The following is an 11,730-nucleotide window of genomic DNA, read 5'->3' as shown; positions in this document are numbered from 1 at the left end:
TGTTATAATTAATCTCCTAATTCAGTTTTTCATACTCGCCAGTACATGTCTGATATCAATGTTCTCATAGTTGCTTCATTGTCATCACAATTTGCTTGCACTAGTACTGCATTTTGCTTCGTTTTAACCTAAAAGTTGCCACAACACATAACAGCAAGGAAATTTGTGTCATATTTTCAGAGTTGCACACTAGACTACAATAAGGGATGCAAAGACTTTTCTTTGATTTTTCAATAAGTCACAACTAATGTAGACAACTAAAAGAGAAAAAAAAAAAAAACTCGCGGAGAACTACAAAGGACTTGTGTTTCTGCAGTACTACAGAAACCTAAGCTTGCAAGTTGCAGAATTGTGCTCGAACGAACCACAAGTGTGACACTGAACTTTTTTCTTTGGATGCAACTCAAGAGCTGAAACTGTACGGTGCTCCTTAGTCCTCCCTTTAGTCGTTGTTTTTGCCGGGTCCCTAGGTTTCGTAGGCTGATCAGGTGCACTAGTGGACGGGACTGCTGAGACAGGCTTCTTCTTCTTGAGCGACTTGTTCAAGTGAGATATCTCTGTTGCTGCAGCTCTCAAATGTTTGTTAACAATGGCAGTAGCTGCGTCTGTTCTACTAGCAATACGGGCAAGTTTTGTGAATCCCATATTAAGGTTCGCGTGCCGCAATTGCACTTGTGATTCTGGAGGCATAACATCTGGCTGTTCAAAGAATCGCTGCTTTGGCACATAACCACTCAAAGCACCTTGAGTCCACCTTTTTAGGATATACCTATCTGGTATCTCATCAACGCCAAGGTGGGTGAAGATCTTTAAGATGTGGCAACAAAGTATGCCATCCCTGTCCATCTTGGAGCACTCACAGTAATACGTCCCTTCTTCCTTATTAGCGGTTACCAGGTAGGTCCTAGTACCATATTTTGCGCACCATCCCCTGTTTGGCTCAAGCTTGTAAAAGTTGCAACCAAATGGTAACACATTGTACCTCCCAATCAGCTCAAACTCGTTCCGGAACCTCAAATATATGTCTCTGCAGTAAACTTTGAAAGCATGTTCCTCAACAGGGAATGGTGACCATGGACGAAGTTCCAAACAATCCGTCCTGTAATCATTACCCCCTTCTTTCACAAGTACATGAGTCTGCAACTTCTCATCTTGTTGTACAAAGTGTAGTATAGACTTTTTTGGGTTCGTATAGCGTTTGAGAATGGCATTAAAGCCCTCACTTCGTTGCGTGGACTGCAGGAATGGGAAGAATCTGTGCTTGAAGTAGCATGGTACCCACTTAGCACGATTAGCATAGAGAGTTGTAAAGTAAGAATTTGCACCACCAACAACTGGCCACTTGCCTACAAACAGAGCCCATTTTGCCTCAAACTCCTCTGGTGAAAAGCTGAAATCGATGCAATCATTGAAATCTTCAGCTAAACCAGGGTTCCTGCCCAGTGTAGGGCCACATTTCAACTGTGCGTTCTGCATTATGTGCCAGCGACAATTACGGTGAACAGAAGATGGGAACAATCTGCCAATCGACACCGCCATAGCACCATCTTGGTCTGTGATAATATTGTCCGGGGCAAGACCATTCATGGCAATAAGGAAACTCTCAAACAACCAATCATAGCTTGTTGCCAATTCTTGCTTAACAAATCCACAACCCAGCATGATGGACTGCCCATGTTTATTTATCCCAATGAATGGTGCAAAAGGCATACTGTACTTATTTGTCAAGTAAGTTGCATCAAAGGAGACACAGTCATGGTAAGCCTCTGCATATGCCTTCCGGGCAGCTCCATCAACCCAGAAAATGTTTTCTACCCTGTCTTCCTCGTCCAATTTTAACCGGAAATAAAAGTCTGGATCCTTTTCTTCTTTAAGCTCTACAAAGTAGCTCACAACTTTAGCCAGATCCCCATCTTTTGTTTCTTCTCTAGTCAGAGTTGCACAGTAGTTGGTGATTGTTTTGGTTGTGTATGGCACAAGCAACTCTGAACCATAAAATTCTGACATGATTTCCATCATTTTACCTGTTATTTGAAAAAAAATAGGAAATGGTTAGTTGGTTGTATTATAGTCCACAACTATTTGCCTCACATTTTCGAGCATTACTTTCCAAACTATTTTCTACACGCATTTTCTCCAATGACAACTTGCACAACATATCCTGGAATTGGACAAATAAACCAGGCAACTACCTAAACAATCCATGAAATCATAAAACCTATCTAGGCTAGTACCAAATCAACTGTCTGCAAGTAAATTAATAAAACAGGCAACTTCATGGCCATTCGCAGCAACTTATTAACCATTACAAGCAACTAGTTATCATTTTCATGCAACTTTTTTACAAAATGCTACTGTATCATTCTTTTTTTACTTTTTCCAAATGATTCTTACCAGCTGAATTTATCTTTTACACATGCAACATACAAATATTAGCAGTATCAAAACTGAAAAACTTACCAGCTGTCAAATTTGTATTGTGAAGATTCTTCACAAATTCTTTTTCCTCCTTTGGCATGCCTTGGTGTGACCTGAGATATTTTGTGAGAGATGGTTTGTGGATAAGCGGATGGTTATGCTCAGGCACAAAGTGGATAACCTCCCATCTTCCATCAATTAACTTCACAACCATCTGGGCCTTGCAAAACGTGTGCACAATATTTTCTCTTTTACGCTTCTTGGGCGCCTTTTCTTTTCGCCCTTGAGCAGCAAGATCAGCAACAACGGAAGCAAGCTCTGCATTTTCAATATCAGCCTCATCTTCAGACACAGAATCAGGAATTGGCCCAACATCAACTTGCAACTCAGCCCCACCATCATCTTTCCTTGGTCTCCTGAATTTGTTGCAAGTGAACTGCTGTTTCTGTTTCTCTCCGGTGATTGTAGACCTCCTGCTACTATTTACTTTCACAGAGAAACCTTTCCTTGCAGCATGTGCATTGTAGTGCTCCTTAGCACCCTCCAACGTATCATAGCGCATGCCAACATGAGGGTCATTTGGCTGGGACGAAGCCTCATCATCATTTCCATCTTGTGCTATTGTAGTAGTGTCTGTAGTAGCAACAAGAGGACCTGTGTATGTATGTGTTGCAGCAGGTTCTACATTAACAACCGGGGCATGAGTGTTCACAGGTGGCTGTGGTGACTCGTCAATTGCCTCATCCAACAGTTGTGTAAAATAATTGGGAGGTAAGATACCAGGTTCCTCATTGATATCAAAAGGAACCTCATTTAGATCAAGGAAATCCACTCCATGAGTACCAGGGACCTAGAACAAATGACCATTAGCAAATACAACAAACACAAAATCTTAGGCAAATAGTCATCGAAAACATGCAACTAACATGGGCAGGGAAGCAACTAACAACCACAAACAAAGCAACTAACAACCACAAACAAAGCAACTAACATGCACAAACCATGTAGCAAAAAACAGGTGGGATTTGTAGGGAAGATGATGATGATGACAGTGAGTACTTTTTTGTTGCTATCAACATAATACTAATTTTTATGTTCATGCCTTACTACTTATGTATTACATCTGCAATATTTACTTCTTATAACTACATTTTTGACTTGGAACTAACACCTTGTTCTATAAACACATAGGCATCGTTGACAAAAGAAGATATAAAGTGCAACAGGAATTGCAAAGGACAACATCATCACTTCCTCAACATCGATTGCTACTTTACATAGAACAGAGTACACTCTAGTTTGCAGATATGTAGATTTGTACATAGCATGGAGTTCTTATAGATGTCAAGACCACTGTTGAATATGTGTTCCATTTTTTCTGGGTTGATGGATCCTTACTTCTACTTTCTACTATGTGACGTAGTGCAGACCTGCAAATTACTTGTTGCCTGGAAACATTTTCTTGTTGCTTCTATTAAGCATTGAATTTGCCTGCATGGTTTTACAAAGTTGCCTGCTTCTACTTTGTGTCATTCTACATTACTTTGTTGCTTTGGGGAACATTTTTTTGTTGGTTCTCTAATGCATGAAAGTTGCATGCATAGGCTAAAAAGTTACTTACTCTAATATTTTCATCTTTTTTTTACAAGTTGCCAGTGAAACATTACTTGTTGCTTGTAACAGGCAAGGAATTTGCATGCATGGGTAACAAAAGTTGCTTCTTTTTGCTTGTTCATCCCAGAATTATTACCAGCTTCCTCATAGTACTTGCTTCAAATTGGTACCAGTTGCATATTTTGCCCAGGTTTTTTGCCTATTGCTATATGGGCACATAGTATGCAGGGCTAACAAGAACAAAAGTTGCCTGGTTGTTTTCCAATCTACATGGGAAACTTCAATCTAGATGCAGGAGCAAATCCTACTCATGTATAGGCAACAAAGTTCACAGACACTAGCAGGTATGTCCCATAGCTTCTCTTTGATGAAAAAATTAGGCTATCAGGAGAGGAATAGGAGGATCTATAGGCAATTTCTGAAGGTTTCTGTTCAGTTTGTGTTACCTGATCTGAAGATCCCACTGGAAATCTTCCTGTTCTGGAGATGCCTGGTTCTTGGTTCGTAGACATGGAGAGCTGGGAGGTTGACGAAGGGATTTGGGGAAGCTTGACGAAGGAAGCTTGGAAGGATACGAAGGGAGATGGGGAGCTGGAGGCAGACGAACGGCCTGAACGGAGCTGGGAGCTCCAGGTTGACGAAGAGCTGGTAGGATTTACGACAGATCTGGGATCTGGGATCTGGGGGAGCTAGGTTTGGGCGGGGATTGGAGGGAGGATCTCCCGCCCTGTTTTTTCGGGATCTGGTGCGTGCCAGAAGGAGCCAACCGGCACGCAGGTGGTGGACCAGGTGGCTTTCCTTTTTCAGCCAAACAGACAGGTACTTTCCTTTTTGGGCCGGCCGCTCGGTTTGACAATTGGGCATGCGGCCGCCCGCTAGTCGCGTCCATAAAAAAATTGTAATACATGTAACTTCACAGCATTCTAAATATCAGATTTTCAACTAAAAGTTGTACTCCCTCCAGCCCGATTTAGATGACTCAGCCTATGCTCAATTATCATTTTGTCAAAACCCCCTCGCGAGTTCAATTCTTCTCAGCTGTGGTCCTCAAATCAAAATCAATCTTGATCCCGACGTCCACGTCCCGCGCCAGAGCTCTGTCCCCGTCTGGCGCCGCGCCGGAGCTGCAATCGCACGCTCTCCATCCGCGACCGCTCCAGGACCAGAGGAGGCGGGGCCTCCAGAACCAGAAGCAGAGGAGGCGGGGCCTCCATGGAGCAGAGGCGAGCTCCCCCGCCGGCCGGGCGGCCGGCCCCTGCATCTAGCAGCTCCCTTGCTGCCCGCTCTGCCTCGCCCACCGGCCTCCACTCAACAGAGCGTGCATGGTGTTCCTGAATGAACGGCCGCGGCCGAGGCCTGGCAAGGGCGTCACCAACACCTGCGAGGTCTGCGATTAAGCTGCAAGAAGTCACACAGATTTAAGACATCGTATGAGAACTCAGCAGTGTTACATTCTCCATGTAAAGAGGTAACCAAAAATTCATCATGCCACATGCAGAGATCTGAGAAAGACATGTTGAAATAGGAACAACGATGGTGCATTATCAAAGCAGAAGGCAGGTTTCAGCCAGACCTACCGCTTGCACTCCCTCATCTTCCCAGTGAGCTCCTCCAGCTGCTTGGACTGCCTGTTAGAGTCCTTGATCTTGTCAATCTTCTGGAACCAATTCCTGCAGCAAACAAAAAAAAATCCCCCGTAAGAATCAGTCAACCAGAAAGGAAGCAACCAGGCATAGTTTGAGCATGAGTTGGCTAAATCTGATGCCAGCAGGAAGTCCGCAGTCGAGCAGTTAACTTTTGCTAGCATAACTACAGGATGAAATTGAGACCAAATTTTTTGAAGGAACAACAGCATAAGGGGAAAATGTTCAACCAAGTTCTTGACTGCTCCTTGTGCCAACACCTAAGCGACGACAGAATCCCGACCCTCAAGAGACGAACAAAGAACAAGTTAACAGGACTATTTACCATAGCAATGGCTAGCCCCGGAGCACTGGCTACCTCCTGGGACGGCGACGTCTCTCTCGTCGCCGAGGCCCTGCGGGGAACAGGGCGTAGCCTGGCATTTCTTGATCATTTCTTTGAGGCGCTCCAGCCCCAGAGCAGGAAGATCTTCCTCCATGCCGGTCATATGCTTCTGGTACTCCTTGGCGAACTTCATGGTTAGATCCCAAGACAAAAATACAACAAGATCATGATTAATTGGCATGGTAAGTCTTCGAAGGAGAAGAGATTTGTTGCAAATAAAGTTGATTTTTCTGCGAGATGAACCAAAACTGATGCAATAGCTCAGGTTAACAATAACTCAGACAAAGGGACTGATAATAGCTTCAAGGTGCAAAATAAGATTCGATGCGACATCCAATATGCTTATGTTCCTTAAACTAGGTGGACAAAACTCCTGTCAGAGGTTCTAAATTATCAAGAATTTCACAGAATACAGAATCCAGAGGTCTATGTTCATTAAACCCAACCAAGAGGTTACAAATTGCAGTACAACGGATTTTCATAGAGCAATGGCTGCTCACATAAATAGGGAATTCATTGAGCGCTTATCTACCTTTAGTAATCACCTCATGAGTGATAGTTCCACATAAATAGTGTACACATGATGCTGCATAGAGAAGGACAAAAGGTACGAAGAAGGTTAGCACAACGTTCAGACAGATTTCATGGCTTTCAGCAAAGAGATCACATCTGTCTCGTGCAAGAACAAGCTTGTGACACGAGCACTTCCGGGGCCCTTGATCCTCCTAATAACCACGGGTGTTTCTTCCTTAATTCCAAGGTTGAGCCGGAAGAGCTCGCCGCAGCCCCCCAGATGCAAGATCAGGGTGCCGCTCCTCTCTCCGAACTCCTCGAGGTTCAAGAACCGAGTGCACACGAAGTCCTGGACCTGCCTCTTGATTTCCAGCAGGCTGATCACCAGCCGTCGGCTCCACGTCGCCGCCGAGCCGGCCGAGGCTGGCGTCAACGTCCACATTGTTATTCCATGAAAGGCGCCTGAGAAGAGCAAGTTCAGCCGGCCGCGCACTGAGGCCAGGAGGAGGCACTTCTCGCTCTCACGGGGAATCACCCCGCAGATGAAGCCTCTGGGGAGCTTCATCAGGGTCGTCTTCGCCGCGTCGACGTCCAGAGCGAGGATCCTGTCCCAGTAGGCGTTCGTGCAGCAGGTCCAGTAGACGGTGCGGCCTATGACGGCGGGGCGGGAGGTGCACAGCCGGTTCACGGGGTTGGGGTGGTGCGACGGGAGGGATGCTTGGCGGACGGGGCCCCATCTGCCTTCCTCGGCCGAAAAGATCTGATAACGCCTGATATGGTCCATGACGAGCAGATCGAAGGATGCCCCGGCGTCGCCGTCGCCGACGCAGAGGAAGACGTACTGGTACGCGTCGGGCAGGCAGACAGGCGGGAGGTCGGTGACGTGGCCGGTGAGGACGTCGCAGACGCGCAGATCGAGTTGGCGACGCTCGCTGTGACGGCGGAGAAGGAGCAGGCGGTCGCGAGACGCCACGGGCCTGAACGACTCCCGGAGGCTGCCGGCGTCAAGACGGGCGCGGAGCTGGTCTGGTGCTGGCGTATGGACGATGCGGTACGTGGTGATCTTCCCGTCGTCGTACTCCAGGTACGAGATGCCGAGGAGGAGGGCGGGGTCGAAGCCGGTTCCGTCGTCGGCCGCGAGCTGCAGCGCGAGGCGGCTGCGGGAGGCCGGCTCCAGGATAGCGCGGCGGAAGAGCCTGCAGGTGGCGGCGGTACGGACGACGGTTTTAACGTCAGTGCGAGCTATGATCTCGAGCAGGAGATCGACCGCGATGCCGGTCTCCCACGCCGACGGGGCCGCCATCCCGGGGACACGTTGGCATCTTTTGGTCGACATCGTTGGTTTGGGATCGCGGGACTCCCAGCAACCGGAGGCACGAATCTACAACTAACCAGCGAATTTTGATGGATGGAAATTAGGCAATGGCCAAAATTGCGTCGGTTACAAGTTAATCAGATTGAATTGCAGGCAGCTAGTTCCTCGCAGTAAATAAGAATCTCGCTCGCCTTGTTCCTCGCAGGCTGGCAACGGCAACTCCCCAACCAGGCCACGAAATCAATGAACCATCACGTTTTTTTTTTTTGACAAAGAAAAAATATTAATGTGGCAAATACATCAACTAAATCAAACTTTTGCAATAATAAACCTAAAGACATTAGGATGCATACAACCCTACTATAAAAAGAAGAAGAAAAAAAGATTCCACAACGGTGATTAAAATCTTGTACCTGCAACTACACCTGGGCATTCCTCAAGCCGGGTCGGGTTTTGGGCCGGGCCTGAAAAAGCCCGAACCTAAATTGCCAGGCCCGAGCGCGGCCTGGCCCGACCTTCGGGCTTACAAATTGGGCTCGAACCCGGCCTGAACTAAGCTAAAATCACGTTTTTTGCAAGTCCGAGCCTGGTCCGGCCCGACGTTCGGACTAAAAAATCAGGCCCAAACCCGGACCGACATGCAAGCCCGACCCGGCCCGGCCCGGGATTTTCGGGCCCAAATGTACCTGCAACACAAGCCACTTCCAAGACAGCGTCCGGAATTTCATCCTCTAAAAGTGAAGCCTCAAAGAAAGGAAACAGTCCATAGACGTCGCCGCCACCCAATCATAGAGCTTAGATTTTCACCCCGAAAGAAGTTCCCGCTCTCAAAATAATGACTTCAATAAAGACATTGCGCGGCACAACCAATTAATGCCAGACCTTTAATTGTCACCGCCAAAGATAAGACTCAGAACTCCTGCCATGTTGTCATGCCGAATCTCCAAGTAAAAAAAACCAAGCAAAGTCCTCATTGCCTCGAAAACTTAGTTTGCCATTACTAGACCTCATATCTCAGCCGCCATGATATTCAACACCCAGTCTTCTCCATGAAAATGGAAAACCGACATGTCCTATGATGGCAAAAGACAGCTAAGCCTTGCGCCACTACCTCCTGAAGCCGCACGGCCAGAATATGGGTGCACGCGACTGAATTTCATCCGATCTAGCAATCTATAGGCCTCAAGTGCCCTATGGAGATCGTCGGCGGGGCCTTCCGAAACTCTTCACCGCCAAAATACAAGAGGGCATGCATCAAGCAGAAACCACGTCTTGGCGCAAGAAGAACACAACGACCACCACCGTTATTAGGCAGATCGATAGGCCCCCACGCAACCGCCCATTGGCTCCCAGCAATGGTCTGGAGATCTCGGCGGGCACCGCCACTACCACCCGCACCACGCAGAGATAAGGGGTTGAACCGCACCGAGTCCCCGAAACAAGCAATGTGCCGCTGATAACCCACAAGTATAGGGGATCGCGGCAGTCTTCGAGGGAAGTAAAACTCAAATTTATTGATTCGACACAAGGGGAGGTAAAGAATACTTATAAGCCTTAACAACTGAGTTGTCAATTCAGCTGCACCTGAAAAAGCACTAATAACAGGGGTGATGTGAAAGCAGCAGTAGTATGAGAGCAATAGTAACGAGAACACGAAAGCAGAGCGTAATATGAGAGCAATGGCACCAGAAAATAGTTGATACTACTTCCAATGTCATGTAGAACGAGTATATGATGATGAAAGATGGACCGGGGTTCCCAGCTATCTACACTAGTGGTAACTCTCCAATAACAAGTGTTGGGTGAACAAATTACAGTTGGGCAATTGATAGGATTGAAATAGCATTAGGACAAAACATCAAGATTATTAATCATGTAGGCATGTTTCCCATATATAGTCATACGTGCTCGCAATGAGAAACTTGTATAACATCTTTTGTCCTACCAGCCGGTGGCAGCCGGACCTCTAGAGAATCTACTGGAAATTAAGGCACTCCTTTTAATAGAGCACCGGAGCAAAGCATTAACACTCCGTGAAAACATGTGATCCTCATATCTAAGCCTTCCCCTCTAGTTGTCCCAATTTCTATCACTTTGGGGCCTTTGGTTCCGGACATAGACATGTGCATACAACTTGTAGATACAATCTAAGCAAAAAGTATAGAGCTTAAATCTAAGATCATGCCACTCGGGCCCTAGTGACAAGCATTAAACACAACAAGATTGCAGCAACAATAACTTCACAAACTTTGTAGATAGACAATCATAACGTAACAATCCATCGGATCCCAACAAACACAACACCGATTACATCAGATGAATCTCAATCATGTAAGGCAGCTCATGAGATCATTGTATTGAAGTACATGGGAGAGATGATACCAACTAGCTACAGCTAGAACCCGTAGTCCATGGGGGAACTACTCACGGAGCATGATGGAGGCGGTGGCGTCGATGGAGATGGCTTCCGGGGGCACTTCCCCGTCCCGGCAGGGTGCCGGAACAGAGATTTCTGTCCCCCGAATTGGAGTTTCGCGATGGCGGTGGCGCCCCTGGAGTCTTTCTGGAGTTTCGTCAAAAGGTATCGCATTTTTAGGTCGAAAGAGCTCTTATAGGTGAAGAGGCGGCGCAGGAGGGGCACCAGGGCGCCCTCCCCATAGGCCGGTGCGGCCAGGGGCCTGCCCGCGCGGCCCTATGGTGTGGGGCCCCTGGGCCTCCCCTCCGGGTCTCCTTCGGTGTCCTGGTCCGTCTCGGTGAATTATGATGTTTGGTCTTCGTTTCGTCGAATTCCGAGAATATTGCCCGAACAGCCTTTCTGGAACCAAAAATAGCAGAAAACAGGAACTGGCACTTCGGCATCTTGTTAATAGGTTATTTCCGGAAAATGCATAAAAACATTATAAAGTGCAAGCAAAACATGTAAGTATTGTCATAAAACAAGCATGGAACATCAGAAATTATAGGTACGTTGGAGACGTATCAGCATCCCCAAGCTTAGTTCCTGCTCGCCCTCGAGTAGGTAAACGATAAAAATAGTAATTTCTGTAGTGACATGCTACTTACATAATCTTGATCATCCTATTATAAAGCATATGAGATGAATGCAGTGACTCAAGGCAATGATCTATAGTTGCTAACAAATAGATAACATATAGCAAAACTTTTCATGAATAGTACTTTCAAGACAAGCATCGAAAGTCTTGCATAAGAGTTAACTCATAAAGCAATAAATTCAAAGTAAAGGCATTGAAGCAACACAAAGGAAGATTTAAGTTTCAGCGGTTGCTTTCAACTTTCAACATGCATACCTCATGGATAATTGTCAACACAAAGTAGTATAATGAATGCAAATAAGCAAGTATGTAAGAATCAATGCACAGTTGACACAAGTGTTTGCTTCTAAGATGGAAGGAAGTAGGTAAACTGACTCAACATAAAGTAAAAGAATGACCCTTCGCAGAGGGAAGCAGGGATTAAATCATGTGCTAGAGCTTTTTAAGTTTTGAAATCATATAGAGAGCATAAAAGTAAAATTTTGAGAGGTGTTTGTTGTTGTCAACGAATGATAGTGGGCACTCTAACTACCTCATCAACCAGACTTTCAAGAGTGGCTCCCATGAAGGACGTTATCTCTACCAGCAAGGTAGATCATCCCTCTTCTCTTTTGTTTACACATGTGTTTTAGTTTTATTTATGGTTGACACTCCTCCCAACCTTTTGCTTTCACAAGCCATGGCTAACCGAATCCTATCAAATACTCTATGGCTTTAGGTAAGAAACTATATATCTTTCTTTCTTCACAAGGAGGGAAAACACTACTAGCTACTGCTTGTTCCATAAAT

General features: G+C 46.1%; 2 protein-coding genes across 2 annotated transcripts; both read right to left on the bottom strand.

Moving 5' to 3' along the window:
* Positions 1-318: 318 nt before the first annotated feature.
* Positions 319-3,271, bottom strand: LOC127346811 (protein FAR1-RELATED SEQUENCE 5-like). The gene is made up of 2 exons (XM_071828974.1): positions 2,461-3,271; positions 319-2,024 (listed from the first exon to the last, which is right to left on the bottom strand). Exons 1-2 carry the CDS (start codon positions 2,978-2,980, stop codon positions 319-321), a joined length of 2,226 nt encoding a protein of 741 aa, XP_071685075.1. The 5' UTR covers positions 2,981-3,271.
* A 1,652-nt stretch (positions 3,272-4,923) lies between these two features.
* LOC127292608 (uncharacterized) lies at positions 4,924-6,632 on the bottom strand. The gene is made up of 3 exons (XM_051322049.2): positions 6,001-6,632; positions 5,610-5,702; positions 4,924-5,430 (listed from the first exon to the last, which is right to left on the bottom strand). The coding sequence occupies exons 2-3, from the start codon at positions 5,624-5,626 to the stop codon at positions 5,091-5,093; spliced, it is 357 nt and encodes a 118-aa protein (XP_051178009.1). The 5' UTR covers positions 5,627-5,702; positions 6,001-6,632; the 3' UTR covers positions 4,924-5,090.
* Between the last annotated feature and the right edge of the window lie 5,098 nt (positions 6,633-11,730).

The sequence above is a fragment of the Lolium perenne genome, chromosome 4 (genome assembly GCF_019359855.2).
Source record: "Lolium perenne isolate Kyuss_39 chromosome 4, Kyuss_2.0, whole genome shotgun sequence".
Lineage (NCBI taxonomy): Eukaryota > Viridiplantae > Streptophyta > Magnoliopsida > Poales > Poaceae > Lolium > Lolium perenne.
This window is presented reverse-complemented; position numbering and strand designations above follow the sequence as displayed.

Bases quoted from the DNA above. Each gene is read 5' to 3' on its own strand.
- LOC127346811 (XM_071828974.1), bottom strand. From the start codon at position 2,980: ATGCGCTATGATACGTTGGAGGGTGCTAAGGAGCACTACAATGCACAT. The intron at 2,025-2,460 runs GTAAGTTTTTCA...TTCAAATAACAG, and splicing joins CAATACAAATTTGACAGCTG to GTAAAATGATGGAAATCATG.